Source organism: Corylus avellana, chromosome ca7 (genome assembly GCF_901000735.1).
Source record: "Corylus avellana chromosome ca7, CavTom2PMs-1.0".
Lineage (NCBI taxonomy): Eukaryota > Viridiplantae > Streptophyta > Magnoliopsida > Fagales > Betulaceae > Corylus > Corylus avellana.
Genome location: NC_081547.1, coordinates 14,727,482 through 14,754,259, shown reverse-complemented (window position 1 = coordinate 14,754,259; position 26,778 = coordinate 14,727,482). Strand labels below are relative to the sequence as shown.

The 26,778-nt window shown below is 36.5% G+C and overlaps 1 protein-coding gene across 1 annotated transcript in view; it reads right to left on the bottom strand.

Moving 5' to 3' along the window:
* Nucleotides 1–25,428, bottom strand: part of LOC132187911 (beta-glucosidase 11-like) — an 82,807-nt gene extending 57,379 nt beyond the window's left edge. The window contains exons 1-7 of the mRNA XM_059602334.1: nucleotides 23,052–25,428; nucleotides 22,758–22,821; nucleotides 14,803–14,858; nucleotides 14,586–14,661; nucleotides 14,431–14,502; nucleotides 14,210–14,302; nucleotides 13,856–14,106 (exon numbers count right to left, since the gene is read on the bottom strand). Coding sequence (XP_059458317.1) covers nucleotides 13,856–14,106; nucleotides 14,210–14,302; nucleotides 14,431–14,502; nucleotides 14,586–14,661; nucleotides 14,803–14,858; nucleotides 22,758–22,821; nucleotides 23,052–23,183 — 744 coding nt within the window. The 5' untranslated portion in view covers nucleotides 23,184–25,428. The remainder of the gene's footprint in view (nucleotides 1–13,855; nucleotides 14,107–14,209; nucleotides 14,303–14,430; nucleotides 14,503–14,585; nucleotides 14,662–14,802; nucleotides 14,859–22,757; nucleotides 22,822–23,051) is intronic.
* Between the last annotated feature and the right edge of the window lie 1,350 nt (nucleotides 25,429–26,778).

The window sequence follows — 26,778 nt, the reverse complement described above, 5'->3', positions numbered from 1 at the left end:
ATTAGTTGTGGATATCAAAGCCCTACCGTTTCATTTATCTTTATTCCGTTTTCATATTATCAATTTCATGACAAAGTTGATATTTTAATAAATTCTGAGCAAAATCAACAATCTCCGTGGGAACGATCTCGTACTTGCACCCTATACTACGGTTTTGATCTTGTGCACTTGCGAGTTAAAACGTACATTTATTTATCTATTAATTTAAGTGAATCTTTGCACAACAAGTTTTTGGTACCGTTGCCAGGAATTGTTTAATTTTGTTTAGAATTATTTTCATTCGTTAATTTTGTTTTTGTTTTAAATCTCTAGTTTTTTTATACTTTCTGTTCTATTCTCCATAGGTGCGCTCGATCGCCCATTCCAGGGCGATCGAGTGCACTAGTGCGATAGAGCACACTAGCTAGTGCGATCGATCGCACATCCGGATAGAGAAACTATTTTAATTATAGATTTGAATTTTTTTTTTTTTTTCGTTTCATGCAGGTTCATTCGAGTCTGCATCTTCTTAAGCCTTTATTTTTATTTTTATTTTATTTTTAAATTCCCTTCTAATTTTAACTTCTCATTGTTATTTTATTTTTGTTCTCATGTGGGTAAACTTTCCGACACCCCATGGACAATGTTCATATTGCCATAACCCTTTTCACCATGTTAGAGATTGTCCTTTGTCAGGACAATTTTCTAACTATTCTTCTGGCATATGAACAGATCATTTTCTAGACCGGGGAATGACATCTATTTTGATTCCTATAACTCATCATGGAGACAACAATCTAATCTCCCATGGCAAGCTCAAGCTCCTACAAATCATGCTCCACAATTTCATGAACTACACCATCAATCTTATCCGCAGTTCTATGATCATTCATATTCCTCTTAATCAGCTCCACAACAGCAATATCAGGCTAAACTACCTCCTCCTAAGGTTTCTAAAGATTTGTTAGATATGATCAATGCAACACCAATAGTACACGGCAGTTAGTTACGATGATGAAAGCCCACCCAAAACAAGGAGCCGATATCCTCAAAGAAGAAAGAAGAAGAATGCCAAAGTCAGCAGGTGGCCACTCCTCAAGAACACTATATGAAGGAAGAGAGTATTTTCTATAATGAAGAGGAACCATCTCCCATCAATTGGTCTCCACAATATCATGAAGAACCACCTCCTCCTAAGATTTCTGAAAAGTTATTGGAAGCAAGTTTTGCCTTAAAAGATGCATATTCTGCCTATAAAGAAACAATGTCAGCTTTTCATAGCCACAGTATGGCCTATAATCAACTACTGCAATCCACCCTGGCAAAGACAGAGGTTCACTTCAAGCAAATATCGGAGATCCACAAAGAAGAAGCGCTCCAAGATCAATTGGTGGCTAATCCTAATGGACAATACATGGAGGAAGAGCGCATTTACTATCATGAGCAAACAACCACCACACCTGGGAATGAAGAAACTATTGAGAAGAATTGTTGTGAGCCAAGTCTTGAGGATCCTTTGGGAGAGCACTTTGATCAATTTGGAGGGGACCTAGACCTAGACAAGCTACTTGAGCATGCTGAGATGTTTAGTGAGCCAAGTTTGGAGGCTCCATTGGAAGAGCACTTTGCTCAATTTGAATTTGACCTGGACCTTGACGTGATACATGAGCAAGCTGAGGCCTTATTTGATTCCACTCCTAAGAACAACAAGGTGGAAGAAGAAGAGGAGCAAACCGAGCTTCTAGAGGAACCGCATCAAGAAAAGGAAGAGAGCACCGAGACTTCTTCAACATCAGCTCATATTCTCGAAGTACCAAGAGTCCAAGAGAGAAGTCTGTTGGGGTTATGTGATGAGCAAATTGGGGACATCAAGATAGAAAAATTCCCTGAGTATTCTTCTTATTTTATTCTAGTTCATTATTCCCTTCCGGATGAGAAACTGTTTGAGAAGACTCAGAATTGTCTAACCTGATCTATAAATATTTGGAATCACCTTGCAATAGGAAAAATTCATTCTCTTTGGTGCAAGAGAAGAAGTGACTAGTGCTTCAAGTTTAAGATGAGGACAATAGTTTAGCTAAAGATGTTAAACTTAGCTCCCATGGGAGGCACCCATAGCATATCCTTTTTATTTCTTTGTTTGTTTTTATTTTATTTTCCTTTTCCTTTTATTTGTTTTTGTTTTCCGTTGTTATTTTAGTGTTTTGTTTTTTAGGGACAAGTGTGCTTGCATTCATGTTTGGGGGTATGCTATGAGCCATACCAGTCCAGCCAGTTTCAACATCTCCGGAATAAGATATTTCCATGTTATACAAACATTGGGGACAATGTATAATTTAAGTTTGGGGATATAGGAGACATTTTACAAACACTTTGTCCCATTTTTGAAAAAATGAATGTTCATGTTTGTCTTAAAATTTTGGTTCATCTAAAAGAATTATGATTTGATTTCATTGGTGAGCTTAAAATTTTGAACACATTATCTGATGATAGAGTTTATTAGTTTGGTTACTTGCTATAGGCATTTGAGAATTCACCTATTTGATCTAATCTGGCACAAGCACATTAGCACAAAATTTGTGGGGTACGATGTGAAAGTCTAATGTGGATGTTTCTATGTCTTGGGTGAAACTGGATGACTTAGATGGATACTTTGGCATATATATATATATATATATATATATATATATAAAAAGAGAAAAAGAGTATAGAAAAAAATATATATATGTTCATTGATAAACTTTTCACTAAGTAACTGGACCTCTTGCATCATTAAGCAATGAATGTTCACGTCAAAAGGTGAAGAATTTTGATTTGTTTAATTTCATGGTTAGTTTGGTTTCGTAGCCTTTTCGGCTCGAGTTAGTAAGTTCTTAGGTGTGCCTTTACACCTAATGCCTTAAAACCACCTAGTTTTGGGAGTCATTGACTTAACACTTATTACATGGGTTAATTAGAAAGCTTAAGGGAACCAAACATTGCACAACCTAACATAGAAGAAAAAGAAAAAAAAAAGTTATGGCATAGTTATTCATTCTGATTGAGATTTAAGTGAACTTTGAAATATTGAGACATTGAACGTTGGAATTAAGTGCAAGCTTCATATTTATGTGCTAGTTCACTTTACACTATTTCGAACTTATGATGCCTTAGCCTATCTTTTGTAAGTAATTAGATTTTAAAATTCCTATTCATTGAGAAGATGGAGTTTATCTTTTTAAGCTTGCTAATGAATTAAAACCATGATTTTGAGTGATACTTCATTTTGGATAACATGAACTTGTGCAAAATGTTTGTGGATAACATTTCTGGAAAACCCTCACGAGCCTTCACTTGACCTCTAGGGAATGCCTAGGGGTTTAAAAGGCTTGTTGCATACGCTAAATACAATCATACATCCCACAAAAGATGGATTTATCTTTTTGTTTTAAGTTTTCCATTTTGTTTTTAGTTTCGTATTGCTAAGGGACTAGCAATATGTAAGTATCGGGGAGTGATAAGTGCTAAAATATTCATATTTTAGCCCCTTAATTTATATCTGCTAATTCCTTAGATTTGTTAGTTTGTGAAATTTCATTTTATTTTTGTGTTTTCTTTGTTTTGTAGGTCATGGAAGAAAAGGAAGCATTCCAGGAGAGTTCATGCATTAAAGGACAAAATTGGGAAAAGCTAGAGGTTCTGACAGTGCGATTGATCGCAGGGGACCTGTGCTCGTGTGGACTACCAAAGAGCGTCCAGACAAGCGCAAGCTTGCGCTCATGCGCACAAGAGGAGACTCGATCGCACTAGTGCAATCGAGTGATGGAGAAAAGAATCAGAGGCGACGCTAGACCTCCTTTACTTCCAAAATAAGGTTTTTCTAATCCTAGTTGAACTAAGACTAAACCCTACGAATTTTCTAGGTTTACTACGGGTTCTAGGATTTCTTTAGGCCTATAAATAGACCCTTAAGCTTCTTAGAAAAGGGACTTTTGATACACAATTTTGGAGAGGAACATTTGGTGGCTACTTCTAGGAGCGGTTTTCGTTCTTTCTTTTCCCTTTATTTTAATTATGTTTAACTAATAACTTTAGTAGGGCTAGATTGAAGCCCTAATTATATTTCTTTAATATTTCAGTATTGGCGCCTTTGTGATAATCATATTGTTATGCTTAACTTGATTAATTCCCACTTTATTGAATTCCTCATATGAATGTGTGTGGCCAACATATGCATGTGGTATGAATTAGTCATTTAAGTCAATCTGGATGATTAAGTCCTGAGCTTGATAGAGTAGCAAAAGAATCTCCTCACGGGTTCTTAGGTTAATCAACATGGGGAACCGGGAGTAGACACCCACACCCTAGGCCTCAAGTATTTGTCAATTTCCACAAATTTATGCTTCTTAAAGAACAACATAATAGACACCCACGCTAAACCCTTTAAGAAAGAAAAGAATTAGAGTAGATACCCATGCATAATTCATTGCTTAGGGAAATCAATAGCTTAAGGAGTAGACACCCATGCCCTTAGGTTGGAAAAATTAGGTATTCATAATGTGATTGGAACATTGGCATATTATTATATTATTGAACATGATTAGGAGTGGATATCAAAGCCTTACCTTTTCATTTATCTTTATTCCTTTTCAATATTATAAATTTTGTGACAAAGTTTGTATTTTAATAAATTCTAAGCAAAATCAACAATCCCCGTAGGAACGATCTCGTACTTGCACCCTATGCTATTGTTTTGATCTTGTGCACGTGCGAGTTAAAATGTACATTTATTTATCTATTAATTTAGGTGGATATTTGCACAACAAGTTTTTGGCGCCATTGCCAGGGATTGTTTAATTTTGTTTAGAATTATTTTCCTTCGTTACTTTTGTTTTTGTTTTAAATCTCTAGTTTTTTTACAGTTTCTGCTCAGTTCTCTATAGGTGCGCTTGATCGCCCATTCCAAGGTGATCGAGCACACTAGCCAATGTGATCAATTTCACATCCAGACAGCAGCAGAGAAACTGTTTTAATTACAGATCTAATTTTTTTTTTTTTTTCGTTTCATGCAGGGTCATTCGAGTCTGCATCTTCGCAAGCCTTTATTTTTAATTTTGTTTTTATTTCCCTTTTAATTTTAACTTCTCATTGTTATTTTATTTTTGTTCTCATGTGGGGAAACTTTCCGACCCCCCATGGACCATGTTCATATTGCCATAACCCTTATCACCATGTTAGAGATTGTCCTTCATCAAGACAATTTTCTAACTATTCTTTTGGGCATATGAACACATCATTCTCTACACCAGGGAATGACAGCTATTTTGATTCCTATAACCCACCATGGAGCCAACAGTCTTATCTCCCATGGCAAGCTCAAGCTCTTGGAAATAATGCTTCACAATTTCATGAACTGCACCATCAATCATATCCGCAATTCTATCATCATTCATATTCGTCTCAATCTGCTCCACAACAGCAATATCAAGCTGAACCACCTCCTCTTGTGGTTTCTAAAGAGTTGTTAGATATGATCAATGTGTTGACCAATAGTACACGGTAGTTAGTTGAGATGACGAAAACCCACCCCAAACAAGGAGCCGATATCCTCAAAGAAGAAGAAGAAGAAGAATGCCAAAGTGAGTAGGTGACCACTCCTCATGGACACTATATGAAGGAAGAGAGTATTTTCTATCATGAAGAGGAACCATCTCCCATCAATTGGTCTCCCCAATATCATGAAGAACCGCCTCCTCCTGAGATTTTTGAAAAGTTGTTAGAAGCGAGTTCTACCTTAAAAGAAGCACAATCTTCCTATAAAGAAACGATGTCAGCTTTTCATAGCCACAATAAGGCCCATAATCAACTGCTGCAATCCACCATGGCGAAGACAGAGGTTCACTTCAAGCAAATATCAGAGATCCTCAAAGAAGAATAGCTCCAAGATCAATTGGTGGCATATCCTAATGGACAATTCATTGAGGAAGAGTGCACTTACTATTATGAGCAAACAACCACCACACCTAGGAATGAAGAAACTGTTGAGGAGATTTTTTGTGAGCCAAGTCTTGAGGATCCTTTCGGAGAGCGCTTTGATCAATTTGGAGGTGACCTAGACCTGGACAAGCTGCTTGAGCATGTCAGAGTGGTCTAACCCGAGCTATAGACATTTGGAGTCACCTTGCAATAGGAAAAATTCATTCTCTTTGGTGCAAGAGAAGAAAATACTGGTGCTTCAAGTTTAAGATGAGGGCAACTGTCTAGCTGAAGACGTTAAACTTAGCACTCATGGGAGGCACCACATAGCATATCCTTTTTATTTCTTCGTTTGTTTTTATTTTATTTTACCTTCATTTTATTTTTATTTTTATTTTGTTTTTGTTTTTGTTTTCCGTTGTTATTTTAATGTTTTGCTTTTCAGGGACAAGTGTGCTTGCATTCAAGTTTAGGGGTGTGCTATGAGCCATACCAATCCAGCGAGTTTCAACCATCTCCCAAGTAAGATCTTTCCATGTTATACACACATTGGGGACAATGTGTAATTTAAGTTTGGGGGTATGGGAGACACTTTACACACACTTGGTACCATTTTTGGAAAAATGAATGTTCATGTTTGTCTTTAAATTTTTGTTGATCTGAAAGAATTATGATTTGATTTCATTGGTGAGCTTAAAATTTTGAACACATGATCTGATGATAGAGTTTTTCAGTTTGGTTGCTTGCTTTAGGCATTTGAGAATTCACTTGTTTGATCTAATCTGACACAAGCACATTAACACATAATTTGTGAGGTACGACATGAGAGTTTGATGTGTATGTTTCTATGTCTTGGGTGAAACTAGATGACTTATTAGATGAATACTTTGGCATATATGTTCATTAATAAGCTTTTCACTAAGTAACTAGACCTCTTGCCTCATTAAGCAATGAGTGTTCACGTCAAAAGGTGAAGAATTTTGGTTTGGTTAAATTAATGGTTAGTTTGGTTTCATAGCCTTCTTGAGTCGAGTTAGTAGGTCCTTAGGGGTGTCTTTACACCTAATGCTCCAAAACGACCTCGTTTGGGAGTCATTGACTTAACACTTGTTACATGGGTCAATTAGAAAGCTTAAGGGAACCAAACATTGCACAGCCTCAGCAAGAAAAGAAGAAAAAAAAAAGAAAAAAAGTTATGCCATAGTTATTCATTCTGATTGGGATTCCAGTGAACTTTGAGATATTGAGACATTCCACATGGGAATTAAGTGGAAGCTTCATATTTACGTGCTAGTTCAATTTACACAGTTTCGAACTTGTGATGCCTTAGCCTGTCTTTTGTAAGTAATTTGATTTTAAAACTCCTACTCATTGAGAAGATGGAGTTTATGTTTTTAAGCTTGCTAGTGAATGAAAACCATGATTTTGAGTGATACTTCATTTTGGATAACATGAACTTATGCATAATGTTTGTGGGAAACATTTCAGGAAAACCCTCACGAGCCTTCACTCGACCTCTAGGGAATGCCTAGAGGTTTAAAAGGCTTGTTGCATATGCTAAATGCAATCACACATCCCACGAATGATGGATTTATCTTTTTGTTTTAAGTTTTTCATTTTTTTTTTTTTAGTTTTGTATTGCTAAGGGACTAGCAATATCTAAGTTTGGTGGTGTGATAAGTCCTAAAATATTCATATTTTAGCCCCTTAATTTATATTTGTTAATTCCTTAGTTTTGTTAGTCTGTGCAATTTTATTTCCTTTATATGTTTTCTATGTTTTGTAGGTCATGGAAGAAAAGGAAGCACTACTGGAGAGTTATGCATTAAAGGACAAAATTGGGAAAAGCTAGAGGTTCTAAGAGTGCGATCGATCGCAGGGGACCTGCGCTCAAGCGCACTACCAGAGAGCATCCAAACGAGCGTAGGCTTGCACTCGTGCTCACAAGAGGATACTTGATTGCACTACTGCGATCAACTACAATGGGTTTGCGATCGAGCGCACCCATGTGCTGGAGAAAAGAAACAGAGGCGGGGCCAGACCTCCTTTACTTCCAAAATAGGATTTTTCTAATCCTAGTCGAATTTGGACTAAACCCTACGAATTTTTTAGGTTTACTATGGGTTCTAGGATTTCTTTAGGCCTATAAATAGACCCTGAAGCTTCTTAGAAAGGGACTTTTGATACACAACTTTGGAAAGGAGAATTTGGAGGCTACTTCTAGGAGCAGTTTTCGGTTTTTTCCATTCCCTTTATTTTAATTATGTGTAACTAATTACTTTAATAGGGCTAGATTGAAGCCCTAATTATATTTCTTTAATATTTCAATATTGGCGCCTTTGTGATAATCATATTGTGATTAATTCCTGCTTTATTGAATTCCTCATATGAATGTGTGTGGCCAACATATGCATGTGGTATGGATTAGTTATTTAAGTCAATTTAGATGATCGAGTCCTGGGCTTAATAGAGTAGCAAAAGAATCTCCTCACGGGTTTTTGGGTTAATCAACATGGAGAACTGGGAGTAGACACCCATGCCCTAGGCCTCATGTGTTTGTCAATTTTCACAGATTTATGCTTTCTTAAAGAACAACTTAATAGACACCCATGCTAAGTCATTGAAGAAAGAAAAGAATTAGAGTAGACACCCATGCCTAATTTGTTTCTTAGGGAAATCAATAGCTTAAGGAGTAGACAACCATGCCCTTAGGTTGGCAAACATTAGTTATTCATAATATGATTGGAACATTGGCATATTGTTATACTATTGAGCATGATTAGTGGTGGATATCGAAGCCCTACGTTTTCATTTATCTTTATTCCTTTTTCATAGTGTCAATTTTGTGACAAAGTTGATATTTTAAATAAACTCTAAGCAAAATCAACAATCCCCGTCGGAACGATCTCGTACTTGCACCCTATACTACTGTTTTGATCTTGTGCACTTGCGAGTTAAAACATACATTTTTTTATCTATTAAATTAGGTGGATATTTGCAAAACAACTCATACCCACTTGGTGAGATATTTCTTTGTTGTCTTTGTTGGAATCCACTCTTAGAATGACAAACTTATATTATGATCCAAGAGTTCATGTATTCTTCATATAGTGGTAGCCTATAGATATTGTTCTGAAGTTGAAATTTGTTGATAGTGGAAGATTTTGCTGGACTGATTCTCGTAGTTTTTTTCCCTTCACACTAGAGAGTTTTCGCATACAAATTATGGTGCTTGATTGTGGGTTGTTTAATTTATTTATATACATTGTGGTAAGTTGTTTATTTTGTGTTAGATTGATTACTTAATTGGCACAAAGAGGGGTAGATAAATTTCCAGTGCGTGTGCCTTGGATTGGCATTCACTCGCAACAAAGTGGTATTAGAGCTTCAGTTAATTGTTAATGTGAAGTTCTTGTATAAATTAAATGGAGGAGCCATCTTAGCATGTTTAACTCACAACTTCCAATTATTCAATTTGGAAGACTAGGATAGAAGATATTTTGTTTTCTAAAGAGTTTTTTGAGCCTATTGAGTTGAATGAGGTCAAACTGGATGCCAAAACCAATGATGAATGAAAGAAACTGAATAGGAAAGTTGTCAAACATATTAAGCAGTGGGTTGATCAAAGTGTCTTCCATCACATTACCAAAGATGATGGTACTTACGGTCTTTGGCAAAAGTTAGAGAGTTTTTATGAATGAAAGACTTCTCAAAACAAAGTCTTTGTGATTAGAAAGCTTGTGAATTTGAAGTACAGAGATGTGCAAAGTGTTTACAGTTGATGAGAGCTAAAATATGTATATTTTAGCTCCATAATTTATGTGTTAATCTCTTAGTTGAGCTATTTTGTGTTATTTTACTTCCTTCTTGTGTTTTTGTCTGTTTTTAGGTGTTTGAAGGAAAATGAGGCCACTTTAAGAGCGTTTTTCCGGTTTCTTCCTTCCCTTTTCTTTTTTAGTTTTAGTTTAATTATGTGTAACTAAACTCCTTGTTAGGGCTAGATTGAAACCCTAATCATGTCTTTTTAGGCTTAGTACTAGTGCCTTTGTTTCAATCATATTGTGGTTTATTTTAATTGATTATGCTATGTGGTTGAATTCCTCATAGTTTATGGTATGAATTTGTTAATTAAGTCAATTTAGATGACCGAATCTTGGCCTTAATAAAGTGACAAAAGAACCTCATCATGGGTTCTTGGCTTAATCAACATGGCAACTAGGAGTGGATACCATGCCCTAGGACTCATGTGTTTGTCAATCTACATAGAATTATATTTCCCTAAAGAACAACTTAGTAGATACCATGCTAAATCCTTTAAGGAAGAAACAAATTAGAGTAGATATCATGCCTAATTCATTAAAGCATTGCAATCAGGGGGGAGTAGTGTCATTGCAATCCAAATTGTATAAATATGTTGGCTTATCTATGACAAAGGCGTAATACATTGCTATCACAGAAGCTACCAAATAATTGTTACAAATGAAAAATTTCACACAAGAACCGGGTCTACAATATGAGAGGTATATGCTTTACTGCGACAATTAGAGTGCCATCCATCTTAGTAAGAATCCAGCTTTTCATTCAAGATGCAAACATCGGATTCGTGAAGCACTGGATGAGAAATTGTTACAGATTGAGAAAATCTAAAGTGATGAGAATGGGTAAGTTATGATGACAAGATTCTTGCCAATGCAAAAGCTTGAAACTTGTAGAACCGCAATGGGCTTGGTGGAGCTCTCCACATAGTTGGGAGGGAGAGATTTGTTGGATGGTCCCTCCTAGGTGAGGGGCTCACCCATTTCAGGAGAAAAGTAAACATGGACAACAACCTACTTTTTGAAGTCAAGAAAGAGGAATTTCATTCCCATGAAGTGCAACCATTTTTGAAAGAGAAGAGAAAACATAGGGACTTTTCACATAGGCATTCCCATCAGAGATTGGAGGAACGCTTATGGTCCAATCTTGATGAAATTTCAATATGTTGTTTCTGACGATGAGATCTACAAATTGACTAATGTCAATCGTTGGTTTTCTTCTATAGTTGCTTGGTTGCTCATATCCACTTGGTGGGATATTTCTTTGTTGTTTTTGTTGGAATCCACTCCAAGAGGGACAAATTTATGTTATGATCCAAGAATATATGTATTCTTGATGTAGTGATAGCCTCTAGACATTGTTCTATAGAAGACATTACTGTTAATAGTGAAAAATTTAACTGATTAGGTCTTGTGGTCTTTTCTTTCATACTGGAGGGTTTTCCACATACAAATTCAAGTATCTTTGCTTATGGGTTGCTTAATTTATTTCTCTACATTGTTGGTGAGTTTTTTATTTGGTGGTAGATTGACTATTTTATTGGCACACATAGGGGTAGATAAATTTCCGCTGTGTGTGTCTATGATTGGCATTCACTGCCAACAATATAATATCTATCTATATATATATATATATATATATATATATATATATAGAAAATTAAAACAAAGGCCTAAATGGACTACAAAAAAAAGGGCAAAAGGGGCTTTTTAGAAATAAAGCTTTTTTCAAACTCTACACTCAGGCATGATCCTCATTATTGGATAGAGAATAACTTCTATAGGGTCTTGGCACAAACTAAGGCCTTTGTGCCTTCCAATAAGAAGGCGACACATCAGCGTGTAACACTATAACAAAAATATGGTGTTCCACTTAATCTTTTTTTCTAGAATACCTAAAACAAAACACTTTCTAGAATAACCTTTTTATATTTTTTTCCAAAACCACCCCAGCCACCAACCTGAGGAGACACCGCCGGAGTCAACGCAGGAGACGATGCCAACTGTACAGAAAACGCCGGGTAAGAACCAAGATCCTCCTCCCTCTCTCCGGCGCCCCTCTCTCTCACCGGCTTTTTCTATACCGTTGGCGTCGTCTCTGGCGTTGTCTCTGACACCGGAGACAATGTCGGAGACGACGCCAACGGTACAAAAAACGCCGGGTAAGAACCAAGCTCCTCCTCCCTCTCTCCGGCGCCCCTCTCTCTCACCGGCGTTTTCTATATCATTGGCGCCATCTCCGGCGTTGTCTCCGGCAACGTCTTTGGTAGTGTCTCCTCAGGTTGGTGGCTGAGGTGGTTTTGAAGAAAAATATGAAAAGATTATTCTAGAAAGTGTTTTGTTTTAGCTATTCTAGAAAAAAGATTAGGTGGAATACCATATTTTTGTTATAGTGTTCCATGTTGATGTGTCGCCTTCTTATTGGAGGGTACAAATGCCTTGGTTTATGCCAAGACCCTATAGAAGTTATTCTCTATTGGATATCATATAGTGAAGTCATTGTTGGAAATTTAGAGCTAAATGTGGGCTTCATGATCACGTGAAAATGTTTAATGAGCATTCATATTATTAAATACCAATAAATTACTATATGATGAATGAGGGAAATATGACCAAAGTATTGTCTATTAAAAAGTTTAATGTACAATTTATTCATTCTGTTGCGAAAGTTTTGGCAGCTTTATGTGTCGTGAAATTTAGTAGGGAGATTCCTTGCAAATTATAAATGTGGTCAAAGCAGGAAACATAAATTGGAGGAAATACGATTATATAGTAGATGGAATCAAGGAGAGTGCGTATATTGAGATCTTGTAGAATTGAACATATATGGAGGGATGCGCTGCTCATGTCTTAGCCAAAGAACTTATTAATTGTGTGATAGATAGTATTTGGATCAAAGAGATTTCAAATTGTATCTATGATATTATAATCAGGGAGCGAATTGCCCTGATTGATCAATGATTTATCAATAAAGTATATCTTATGTTAAAAAAAAAAAAAAAAAATCATTCATTCTGGAAATCTACAGCCTAATTATTCCATGTAACAAAATCTTTTAGTTTTTTCATTTTGTTTTTTTAATAGATTTATAAGAGTAATTAAATGTAAGAGAAAGTAAAAGAGATCATAATTATGGCTTCAAATGGATGGAGGCAATTTGGCAAACTAAATAAAAGGGTCTTGGTTTCATTATCAACTCGAGTAAAACGTTTGTGGGAAAAATTAAGCTAGTTAAATCATATTTTGTGACCAATGACAATGAACCTAGATTTTTTTTTTCTTTTTTGGGGTGGGGGCAAAACTAAAATTGTATTTTCAGCACTATTTTGAGCTAACGATAATGTTTTTCATTGAAGATAAGCCCAATCATATTAATGGGCATGCATAGGGTGAAAGGGCGGGAGGTTATTAGCGGCCCGCTAATAGCACTAGCCGTTAACCACTAACCGCATTAACTGCTAACTGCTTTTGAAGGCAGTTAGGGAAAACCGCTAACCTCTCAGGTTGTTACAGTTTGCCGTTTTAGGTTTTGAAAGAACTACTAACCGCCTTTATGTATATTATATAATATATATTATATAAAAATAAATAAAAATACCTGAAATGTCGTTTTTGTGTTTAAATATATAAATTAGAAATGATGTTGTATGTAGTAGAGTATTAATAACCATATCACCATAAAAACCACGTCGTTTTGGTATTTTTTTAATTTTTGAACTTTTAAAATTTTTCTTTAAAATGTGGTTAGCAGTTATTAAGGTTATTAACGGCTAACCGCCTAAGCGGTTAATTACAATTTGCATTGGCGGTTACTTAATTTTTCAAACTACCTAGGCAGTAGCTAATAACCACTAACCGTAACTACCTTTTCACCCCTTCGCATACACATCTCTGAACTCATCTACAAGGACAAGGCCTTAGAATTACTCTAGCATAAAATTTGGTTGTTACATTATATATTCTCACCGTACAAATATATTATATAGTGATGAATGATGATAGCACACCTAATGACAAAAGCATTGACATCAAAGATACATAATGCCATAGATAGAACATTTTAGCAAATCGATCAAAGCATTTTATATGAAAAGCTTAAAGAATACCTGATACTTTTCCTTGTATAATACAGCAGCTGATGCATGTGCCAGCAAAATATGATGAGTTGCCAGGTATGGCTCAGTTGAGGAGTTGCCTCTTGTGCAGTTAACTCCGAACGGAGAAGAACAATGTTGAGGTTGTAGAAATCCTGTGTCATAACCCTCGAGTACGAACACATTGGCCTCGTTCACGGTCGTCCAATGTGAAACCTTGTCACCAAACATCCTAAAACACACATCTGCATATGTCGTGAAGTCTTTTCTGCATTCAAATCTAGATTATTTAATAACATACCTTGCCATGTTCTGCGCTTTGTGCATAGATTGATTATATATATAAAGACATTTCAAGCACAAAACCATACACAATTTTTCGATTAATCCATCCTCCATACTCGTCTTCCAGTGCCTGTGGAAGGTCACTGTGGTGTAATGTAACATGTGGTTGGATTCCTGGTTGATCAAGAATTTAATAAAGAAATATCAGTAGGAGAAAGGCATGGAGAAATTAGCATTTTGGAAGTACTCTTTCTTGCTTTAAATTGAAAGTACTCTCGCAATGCTGAGAGATAGGCAGTAACCATTGCTGATAAGTTCATTGATAAGATTGTTGTAATATTGCAGACCCTTTGGATTGACAAGTCCTCTTCCATCTGAAAAAGTAGAAAATGTGAGGAAAAGTACCAGAAGTCACTTGTTGTTCAGTTAAATGTGAGTAAAAGATTGGTGATCATACTTGGAATGAGTCTTGACCATGAGACGGAAAATCTATAGGCCTCTAAGCCAGTCTCCACCATGAGCTGGATATCTTCCTGCAAGAGTGGATTTATCCTAATAATCATACCAGATGGTTTAAAATCAACATACAATTAGCTGGTTGTGTCACAAATTAATGGTTGAATAAACATGTAGTACTCATCTTATAGTCATATGAAAAGACTTATAATTTATACCTTGAATTTATGATATTGATCACACGCTATGTCAGCATTGTCTCCATGCATTTTCCCTGTAAATTTGAGGTTGAAGATCAATCTCCTAAGACACATTAGATGCAAACGCAGATAAATTTCAGCAAATGTCTATTTTCTAAGCATATGCTTTTGTATGATAAGCCTGCAATTTTAGGTAGAATACATGGCCAGCTTGGAAGACTGAGCCTTAGTCTTAATCTAAATCGACTAAAGGTGCACTAGCTTGGTTGATAGAGACAATTTTAGTCAACTATACTTTCAAAATTAATTAGAGCTCGTCAATTCGAGGAGGTTGCAAGCGCCTAGGTCTTTTCTCCATCACTCAATTTATTCTTAATGTGTTGAGGATACCTTATAAACTAGTTGACTTCTTTTTTAACCAATGTGGGACAAACTTTTCTCCATACACTTCAAAATTTTGGCTTTCCTCCAAAATTTTAGATTCACATGAATGATGTAAATCTTTCAATCAAATACACACAATAATTTAGATAGAAAATATGTTTTATAATTAGGGAAAAATGCAAAATTAGTCTTTATAGTTTACCTGATTTACAATTAACTCCCTATGGTATCAAAATGAACTCAAAAGTCCCTAAGGTATGCCAAAAATATAATTTAGTTTATACAATCAAATTCTGTCCACTAATTTAACAAATTCCCTTAGTATGACACTAACTTAAATAGGACAAGTATCACAATTATATTGGCTCTAATGTTTTATACTATTAGAATCTGTTAAGTTAGTGAACGAAATTTGACTATAGGGACTAAATTAGTTTTTTCGCATACCTCATGGACCTTTGAGTTCATTTTGATACCATAATGAGTTAATTGCAAATCAGGTAAACCACAAAGACTGAATTTACATTTTTCCCTTATAATTATTCGAAATATCCAAAAAAAAAATAATGTTATTTATTTATTTATTTTTATTTTTATTTTTTAAGCTAAAGGGTGGGAAGAGGCGACCAGTGTAATTTCCCCCCTTGGGCGTTACCATCGGGGTCCCCACCCGCTGTGAAATGTTCGGTTTGAGCCATAGCTACTGCCGGGGAAGGCGAGCCCGTCACCACAACCCCACCAAGGTGCAAGCCAGTAAATTCCCTTCAAAGTAGCATCTGGTTCACGCATCTACTACCGCAAGCGGATTCGAACACGCGACTACTAGGATGAAAAGAATTCCATTACCAACTCAACTACCACCTTGGTGGTAATGTTATTTATTTATTTAGATAGAAAATATGTTCTAGCAAAGTTTTATCAAGAGTAATGAAGTTAGTTTTCACGCTGAACTGAGTGTGACGAAGATAAATTAAAGGTTTTCAAGAAAAATGTTATTTCTTGAAATTATAAGCAAGCGATCGAGTTAGGAGGCCAGAGATGCTAGTCCCAGGGGGAATCATGATAAGTGCGTTATAACTTATATCATTTCAATTTGTTAAATAAGCGCCTAGGGGCACAGAGGTATTTTCCTTAAGAAATATTGACCTTATCTATAGTTTAATAAAGGATTTTCAGATCATGCACTAATTGAATTATTGCCGAATACATACAGGAAAAACTAGTAATTAATAATAAATTAATTATTTCTCAGATAAATTTCTAGCTACATCATAGGATGTGGGATTTTGATTTTGTGCAACTTGAAAGAAAAAGACCATCAACCGTGGTAATTCAATAGCCCAAAAAAATTTTCAAGTGGTTAGATAAGTATTAGGGTGTAGATTCGAATCTCCGCAATGGAGAATCCTCACGTCCAATTAGTATAAACTACATTGGTTCTCATTGATGCCCTGGTGGAGCAGACGGTTAAGTTATGGCTCAACTGGTTTTGAGGGTGGGCATGCGGTTTCTGCCATTTAAGTCTCTCATGAGCAATCTCCCGCAGGTTGGTGCTACTATGGTTATGCATAGGTAGAATAGTCACAATTGGTCACTCTCTCCAACCTTTATTGATTAGAGAAAAATAAAATAAAATAAAAAAAATAAAAAAGGTATATTTGAATATTATGTACATGGATGGAAGCAAGGGGGAGCCAATGGCCTCCCCAAAGATTTTGCAAAAAGTTATTTTAGACTTATGTTCATTCCTCACGTTGTATACACAAACAATGGTCCCTTCTTTTTCTTTTTCTTTTTTTCTTTTTTTTTTTTTTAATTAATGAACAAATTACAGTGTTTATTTGATAAACTTTTAACCAAACATGAGAGCTTAAACTCCCTTGAACTTAAACTTTGTTGGGTCATATTTTCAAACAGTAAACAATAAATACAACACCCCTCAGAACACTCGGTAAAATTCAATATACTCGGTACCCTCGGTAAAATTCGGTATACTCGGTACCTTCGGTATACTCGGTAAAATCCGGTATACTCGGTACCCTCGGTAACACTCCGTATACTCGGCACCCTCGGCACACTCGGTACACTCAGAACCCTCAGCACCCTCAGCATTATGTCACCTTCCACTAAGGTGAGAAATATATGCTACTTCTAAACTCCTATAAAAGGGGACCTCCACACTACTTTTAGGACGGGTTTTTTTTTCAACCTCATTACTCTCTGAATCTCCTTTATATTTTTCACAATTGAATATCTTGCATATACTTTATCTCATTTATAATCTACAAGTTCATTTTTCTCTTATAATCTGTAAGTTCATTTTTCTCTTAAACACTGTGACTAACTTAGGCATCGAAACTTTCGCCGGCCGGACAACGCCGGCAGCTTTGATCCCTTTTCTTTGTCTTTCATACACAGTTTAACCTTCGGTTATCAAGTATTACACAGGGCCTTTTCTCACGTCATCATTTCAGAAAACTACTTCAATAGTTTGGTGCCGTATCTGGGAACAACTACGTTCTTACTAACTCAAAATCTGTTATGGTGACGATCTTATGTTCAGTTCTTCTCAGATAAATTCAACGAGGTGTAGAGCTCAAGAAACTCAAAGAAAAGCAAATTCACAGTCAGCTGACATCTCTGCTCCTTTCTGAGTTCCATCGCACCAACAAAAACGAAAAAAAAATAAAAATAAAAAAGAAAAAAAATTGGTATTTTTTGAGTAGAAGTAGAAAAAATATCTCTGACATATCATTTTATATATATATATATATATTGTTGTTATCTTTTACAAAGTCTGAGAAAGCAGACAACAACTTGAGTCATGCATGTCTTTCCGCCTGGCCACACACGTGGACTCATATCAACAACGTGGCCAGCAAGCAGCGAGCCAACAGGTCTAAACGGCGAGCCCCTCTGCAACCATCAACAAGGCTCAGACAACTAGAAAAGTTGCCGAGCTTGCCATATGCATCGTATCTTTTTTCTTTATGGCCTAAAGGGGCAGAAAATATCTGTGTCTTATGTACCCTTTTGGAAGAAAAAAGAAGCTATGCAGAATCTTCAAGAAGGCTTGCCAGCAAAAAAAAAATATATATAAATAAATAACAATTGAATTTTTTCTTAAATTTGTTATAGGCACGTGGAACGATAAGGTCAAACACTATGTGCCATTTCATGCCATGTGGTGTTCAGAAGATATTTTTATCTTTACATTGCAAAATCCAAAATTTACAATTATGCCATTATTGCTATTATTTCTACGAAGTGCTTTTCTAGATAACTCGTGAAGACAGCCAGACAGGCAGTGAGCTCAACAGGTCCTCCGGCGAACGGGTAAAACCAGCAAAGGAGACCCCTAGTGTGCCCATTAAATTTGTTGCCGAACAATCACCCCAATTCGCAGGATTTTAGTTTCATGGTTTCAACCCAATATGGCTGGACTCTAACTTCACTGCCTCGAAACAGTATTGGCGTCTCAAACAGGTTCGCCGACCCATTTTCACGTCCGTCTGAACAAGCCCAGACCAAAACGGAGTTGGAACCACGACAACCCAAGTCGCCGACCATCCTCGGACAGTGGGTCACCACCCATGCCAGTCGCCGAGCTTCATATCGCCGAGCCTACTTTGGCCGAGCATTTCCATTACCGATCTTAACTCAGACCGCAAGTCACTGACCAATTTTATCGCAGACCATGTCTTTTCGCCGACCAAGTCTTGGACAGTTGGTCACCGAGCGCCATCGTGCCCATCGCCGAGCATCACTATTCTCGGATTACCGAGCTTGCCTTGGCTAAAGCACCACGGCTGCCGAGCCTGCTTCAGCCTTCATCACCATCACTGATTCTGCTTCGTTTTTTGACCCATGCTCGGTTTCACCTGGCAAACTTTCGGCATTGCTCACGACCATCAGCTGTGCACTATTATTATAGCAGAGCCTTCTTCGGACCGTGGGTCATCACTGCCGAGCTTGCCTAGCCGAATGTCATCACTGCCGAGCTTGCCTAGCCAAATGTCATCACTGCCGAGCTTCCCTCCACAGTATCACCATAGCTCAGCTTGCTCCTGGACAATATATGTCATTTCCTGAGCATTGTTCTGTTTCTTGCTCTGCTCTGAATCACCAGATTTATCTAGTGAATTGGTACTTGGTTTTAAATTCTGACCAGCCAACACATTTGGAACTGCAAGTGATGCTGTTGCCGGTTTCCTCCCCTACGCCGGGGTGCTCCGACTCCACTCTGAGTCTTTCGACTTTGCCCTTTAAATTTCCATAGGGATGGAAGGACAAGGAGGGGTGAATTGAGAAACTGGAGAAACTAAAGAAGGATGGGTTGACTGAGAATTCAAAGCAATCCTTGCGCCAGAATGTTGATCTGTTCCAGTGATACATTCAAAGGCGGCAGAACCAGGCAAAGAATCTGGAGCGTGGGCATTGGGGATGTCATATATACTTCCACTCATTGCAATGGCTTCATTCCCAGATGGGTTCATAGGTTTACTTTGTGTTTGCTCATTTAGTTTTGGATCAGGGTCAACTAAACCAGGAACAGCAGAAGGGGAAGCAACGATCAATTCAGAGCCAGGCGTAACAGAAGAACCAGCTGTCACAAGGCGAGAAGGCAGGAGAGATCTCCTCACTTGGAAATAATCAAGAGGCTCATGTATTCAAGTCAAAATCTGTTTTCAACACCGAGTGTCGCCATTGCTGAGCATGCCTCGCCAAGCCTTAAGATTGCCAGACTTTGCCAAATATTCACAAAGAATTGCAACGGTGAATTTTGCAATAGCCTCCATGGCGAGCTCCAGACAAACGATCCCGACTTAAACTCGGTGAGTTCCCTCCAGGTATCACTCTTACCCCATAAAAATTGAGGTATATATTTTATATTCAACTCCTAAAGCTTCAAAGAACCAAAATGACAAGTCTTTTAGGTTTATTAATGCTCAAATCATTATAAATTGTCTCTGTTAATAATGTTTTACCGAGTTATTTTCGTTGCTCGGATACATGAATTTGTTTGGTTTCTCATTTTTTGCAAAAAGCCGGACTTGTAAAAGTTGACCCATTCTCAGAAATATGAAATTTCCATAGTTTGTCAGACTAGGCAAATTGGGGGGTAATAGTTTCTCATGGTCAACTGTGCTTTCACTGAAAGAAGCTCAGCATTCAATTCCCATTGGAACACTGGCTACGACTCTCGCAAACTACTGCAACTTATCTAGTTTCTGTGTTGTTATTTGGAGCCCTTGCAACCAGAAAGAATCTATTGGCCGACAGACTACTTATATCTACAGTTGCTTGGCCTTTACTAGCCATCATCTATTTTGGAATCATTTTTTCGACATTTAAGGCTGCACTTCAGAGCATGATAGATGTTATGCAGGTGTGAACTTATATTGCTTCCTCCCGGATCTTCTAGATGCTCCCAACTGGCATCCTCGGTGGAAATATCACCATTGGAGCTTTTCTCTTTTTGGAGCATCACAAAGAAAGGTTGGGGACTGGGATAATGGCTTCAAGAGTGCATATTTCCAGCTAGCTCTCCGCAATCTTCAGTCATTAGGAGCAAGCCAAATGCACCCAAAGGCGGTATTCAAACACCCTGAAAAACCGAGCATGCCAAACATGCCGAGCATGCCGAACATCCGAGCATTCCGAACATGCCGAGCATGCTAAGCTCAGCAGCCAACAAAACTCTCAATTCTACACTAGGAAAATATAGTTGAACTAAGCGCTTTTCTGAGAGTCACCTTTTGGAAAGTATTTATAACACTTTTCAACCCTTTGGTGAAATATAGCCTGAGATTTTCTCGAGCGTAACTCGCTGATACATCGCTAAGGCGCTTTCCCATGGAAGACTTCGGAAATATAGCTGAATAAAGCGCTTTCCGAACTTAACCTTTGAGCAAAGGTTCTTCATCGGAGAAATATAGCCAGAGAAGTTCCCGAACGTATTTCGGTAAACATCACTAAGACACTTTCCCGATGATGAAGTTCATAAAACATCCTTGAAACTACAACATTCATCGAGTATCAAGCCTTCACACCAAACGCCTTCCCAAGGCAAACACTCAAGCTATTACATTCAAACCGAATATTCTCGCAACCATGCATTCTCATAAGAGATTCCCATTGTTATAACTAGCTTATAACCTATGGGAATCGGGGGTAACTGTTGGGTCATATTTTCAAACAGTAAACAATAAATACAGCACCCCTCAGAACACTCGGTAAAATTCAGTATACTCGGTTCCCTATGTAAAATTCGGTATACTCGGTACCCTCGGTATACTCGGTACCCTCGGTAACATTCGGTATACTCGGTAAAATTCGGTATACTCAGTACCCTCGGTAACACTCGGTATACTCGGTACCCTCAGCACACTCGGCACACTCAAAACCCTCAGCACCCTCAACATTATGTCACCTTCCACTAAGGTGAGAAATATCTGCTACTTCTAAACTCCTATAAAAGGGGACCTCCACACTACTTTTAGGACGGGTTTTTTTTTCAACCTCATTACTCTCTGAATCTCCTTTATATCTTCCACAATTGAATATCTTGCATATACTTTATCTCATTTATAATCTGCAAGTTCATTTTTCTCTTATAATCTGCAAGTTCATTTTTCTCTTAAACACTGTGACTAACTTAGGCATCGGAGCTTTCGCCGGCCGGACAACGCCGGCAGCTTTGATCCCTTTTCTTTGTCTTTCATACACAGTTTAACCTTCGGTTATCAAGTATTACACAGGGCCTTTTCCCACGTCATCATTTCAGAAAACTGCTTCAACAAACTTCATTGCAATCACACCCAAACTTTATAAAGTGCCAATCCAATTCTTCAAATTCCTTTTGCCCCATCCATTAGCATTTTTCATTAACTTGAACATAAAATAAATCAATTGATCAGCATGTTACTCAAATTGTCTATTATATGTCTGTGGATAAAAAATAAAATAAATAAATAAAAATCCAAAACATAAAAAAACACACAAAATCTCTAAAGGAGACTACCACAATGCCCTGGCTCTCAATAGCTAGAGACCCACAATCTAACTGTTGGGTCTAACCACGACTAGGCCATGGGTCTCCGTAGGCAGAACTATCTCCATGACTTTTTTTTGTTCATTTTTAATCTAAATGCATAGTGGTATTTTCACGTATCCGACAGTAGGGATAATAGACCATTTCAGTCATTAGTATCACACAATACATGTTTTTTTACGAAGTTAACAGAAAATCCTAACCAATGAGACAAAGTAAAAGGGCTAGATGATTTAAGGGAATTTTTTTTTTTTTTGATAAGTAGATAATTTAAGGGAATTGATTGTCACTTTTTTAAAGTTTGTAGCGATCACAAATAAGATGTAAGTTTAAGGGGCTAAGTCCAATTTCTCCAATAAAATAAAATGTTATACTTTGTTTTACCATGGAAAAAATACTTAGTGTGAGGATAATTAAGATACAGAATCTTGATTATTAACAAGTTTGTTGTATTAGATCATTAATATACTCTTTCTTTTTCAAGGTAAGAGTACTTAGAACATATCATTAAAAGCAAAACTAAAGAAAATCATACCATCATGAGTTAATGTATCCCATATGCTAGGCTTCCTACCCTCTTGGTCTGCTGCACCTTCAACCTTTCATATATAATTTTTCAACAGATCCAAACAAAAAAAGAAAAGAAAGAAAGAGAGATCATATAATGAAATATTATACAAAGAAATAAATTATCCATCAAAATCTTTTTTTTTTTCATTTGTTCCTGTCTACAATGAAATAATATCACTTTTTCTTTTCTTTTTTTTTTCTCTTTCTAAAATTCTGAAGTTACTTCAAGACAAACAACAGAAAGTAAATATATACTGACCTGGTATGCTGAGGTCCCAGACCCAAACACAAAGCCTGGTGGGAAGTCATCTCTGCTAAATCTATCAGCAGCTGAAACTACCGCTGCTAAGTTTATAAGAAGAAAGAGAGAGAAAGAGAGGCTGATTCGCATCTTCCCAAAGCTTATTATGATCCTTCAGCTTTACCTAAATTAATACTTTAATTTTTAGCCAGACAAAGTGGTCTCTTAGTTTGGTGAAAAGACAAATCTGTCCCGGTTGCAGGCTCAAGTATATTATTGGACCTCTTTTCCACTTGTAGGGAGTGTCCGCTAAGGGAAAACGGTATCATTCAATAATTAGTCATCCATTATTTATATTTGCGTGGTGGCATTAGTCTCAAATAATCACACATTATCATTCAATAATTTTAGGTTCGCTTTCATTCGAACTTTCTAATGTGCATAATTACTCCCATCAAATATAGGAGATGCACTTGGACAGTGTTCCATGAGAATGGGTTCAATGAAAACATTCAAGACGTGAGACAAAATATAAGTGAACCAGTTCTGATACCAATTGTTAGAATCTAAGGAATGGTTCAACTCCCAACGACAAATGCACAAGCAACCAAAAAAAATTGTAATGCATAATAATAAAACAATAAAACCAAAAAATTATTTATACATCCACGACACAAAGCTTTATTGACGAAGTAGAAAATTATTTTACTTACTAAGCAAAAGAGTAGATTTTCAAGATGTTTTCAAAGAATGTTATATGAATTGAGCCGAGCCGATGGTATATTATTTTTATAGATGTTTTGTGATTACCTTCAATGATTTCAATTATGTTAAGATATATTTTGATGAATCGAGTTGATGGAAGGTTTGTCAAATGTTGAATGGGCATGGAAGTATAGTGATGAATTATTAGGGTTTGTGAGTCATTAGGATTTGGGGGTATTTTGGTCATTGTAATATTTTTCTAACCCTATATGATAATATGTGTGGTAGACTACAAATGAATAAGATTAATAGCATCTACCTTTTGTGTCTAAACCGTTCATACAAACAATAACATGGTATCAGAATGTGTTTTGATTCTTGGCTAATCTATTATTTGGTTTTCTCTTATTGGTGGCAGCATTGCCTGTGTAGGTAGTGCCTTCGTAAAGATGTATAGGAGATTTTTTTTTTTTTTTTTGGTGACCGGAACACCTCCGGTGAGAACAAAAAGAATGATTTTGTTTGTTTTTGGTATTCTATGATGGTGGCCAACGTGTTTTGTGGTGGTTGGCTAGCATAGTTTGTGGTGGCCGGCATGTTTTGTGGTAGCTGGTGTGTTTGAGTGGCCATCAGGAAAAAAATAAAATAAAATAAATTCCGGCCTTTTGATTATGTGTTGTTGAAGCGTTGATATGTGGTCGGCGTTTGATACTATGGCTACTGTTTTTGGAGTGGCCGGAGTTTTCTGCCTTCTCTGGCACACTCCGATGAGTCTCTAGCGAAGCTCCGATGACTATTCAGTTTGACTTTTCAGCAGTTTTTCGACTTGGTTTTTGTGTCTCCAGCGTGTTCTGCCTGTTGCCGACATGTTATGTCTATCTCTGGCAAGTTTCGGCGATTTCCAGCGAAGCTCCGACGAAGTTTTTTTTTTTTTTTTTTTTTTTTTTTTTTCAGTAGTTGTTTTTTGGCGAAACTCGTTGGTTGATTACGTGAAATGTGATCATTGTTAGTTGTTGAGATCCAACCGGCGTTGGTGTTTTGCAGTAGTTTCCAACAGGTTGTTGTTGTCTGACGAGATTCTACCAGCCTTGATGTTTTGCGGTGAAATCCGACCGGCCTTTGTGTTTTGTGGTGAGATCTGATCAACCATTGGCGTTTTGCGGCGAGATCCAACCGGCCTTGGTGTTTTGCGATTGGTTCCGACTGGTCCTTGTTGTTTTCCAGCTAGAACCTATCAACCTTCGTGTTTTTTCGGCGAGATCTGACCACCTGTTGTATTTTCCGATGAGTTTTCAACCTACATTGAAGTTTTATGAAATTATCTTGTTATTTATATGAGTCTTTGTATTGTGTGCTTCAAGCTGGGGGGGAAGTGTTAAAGTATGTTTTTCTAGTTGTTTTTTGTTTGCTTGTATCTTTCAAGTTGGATTCATATGATATATATGCTCTAGCTTGAGGGGGAGTGTGAAAAGAATTATTAGGGTTTGTAAGTCATTAGGGTTTGGAGGTATTTTGGTCATTGTAATATTTCTTTAACCCTATATAATACCTATGTGTGGTAGGTTACAAAAAAACAAGTTTAATAGCCTCCGCCTTTTGTGTCTAAGCGTTCATACAAACTATAACAATTTTTATAGATGTTTTGTGATTACCTTCGATGATTTCAATTATGTTAAGATATTTTTTGATGAATCGAGTTGATGGAAGGTTTGTCAAATGTTGAATGGGCATGGAAGTATAGTGAAGTATTATGTTAGCATGCATCATGGATATGTAAATGGAAAATGGAACGAGAGAATAAAAGATAAATGATGTTATGGCACAATGACGGTTCTCTAGCAGTAATTGAGCATACTCTCATGACTGGCGGGGCAAGTCCCTTATGACAACTATGAAATGAATGGATTCATGAAACAAAGAAGGGTTAAAGTCCCCAAAACTTAGACGAATAAGGGTTAAAGTCTCCAACATATAAAATGAAATGACATGAAAAAGTAATGGAAATGGGAATGGAATGAACGAATAAAAACATGCATGTCATTGTGTTACGATGATGTTTCATGATATGTTTTATACGGGGTTTCATGCTATATATATATATATATGTGGCTGCATGGAATAGATCATGTGTATATTGTTCGCTACAAAAAAATGATGATTTTTTGACAAGTTTACAGTAGCCAATTTTTTGCCACGACAATATTTCCTAACGTTTTAATTTCTACCACATCAATGAAGGCTTTGTTGACGTGTTGAATCTAACATGTCAAAAATTATTGACGTGTTAAACTCCACACGTCAATAAATAATGATGTGGCATATCGACACGTCAATAATTTATTGATGTGTCCAAATGCCACGTCTTATTGACGTGTCAAAATGCCACGTCAATATTTTATTGACGTGGGATTTCGGCATGTCAATAATTCACTAAATTGTAATTATTAATTAATAAGATTAATATTTATTATGTATTTCCAAATATATATATAGTGTGTATTTGTTTGACGGGATATGAATTATTAATTGTGAATTTGTTTGATTTATTTGTTATATGATTTTATTTATTTGTTTGACATTATGATGATTATTTCTGAATTTGCTTGTGTGTACGTGGGATTGACCATGCATGCATGCAAAATTAGGTTACAAAATATTATGTACGCTACTTTAAAAGAAAAATGAAACGATGTAATTAATTTTGTTTCGGTACGTTTAGCAAATTTAGATTATGTATGTTTACTTAAAAATAAAAATTAAATGAAGTAAAAAAATACACTAAAAAAAAGAAAAAGAAACTAACTAATTAACTTAGGGTTATTTTATTTAGGGTCCCCATATATAAGCAATTTTGCATATCAATTTCGCCTTTAATTTTGTTTCAGTACGTTTAGCAAATTTAGATAATGTATATTTACTAAAGAAAAAAATAATAATAATAATAATAAATAAATGATGTAAAGAAATACACTAAAAAAAACGAACTAACTAATTAACCTAAGGTTATTTTATTTAGGGTCCCCATATATGATCAATTTTA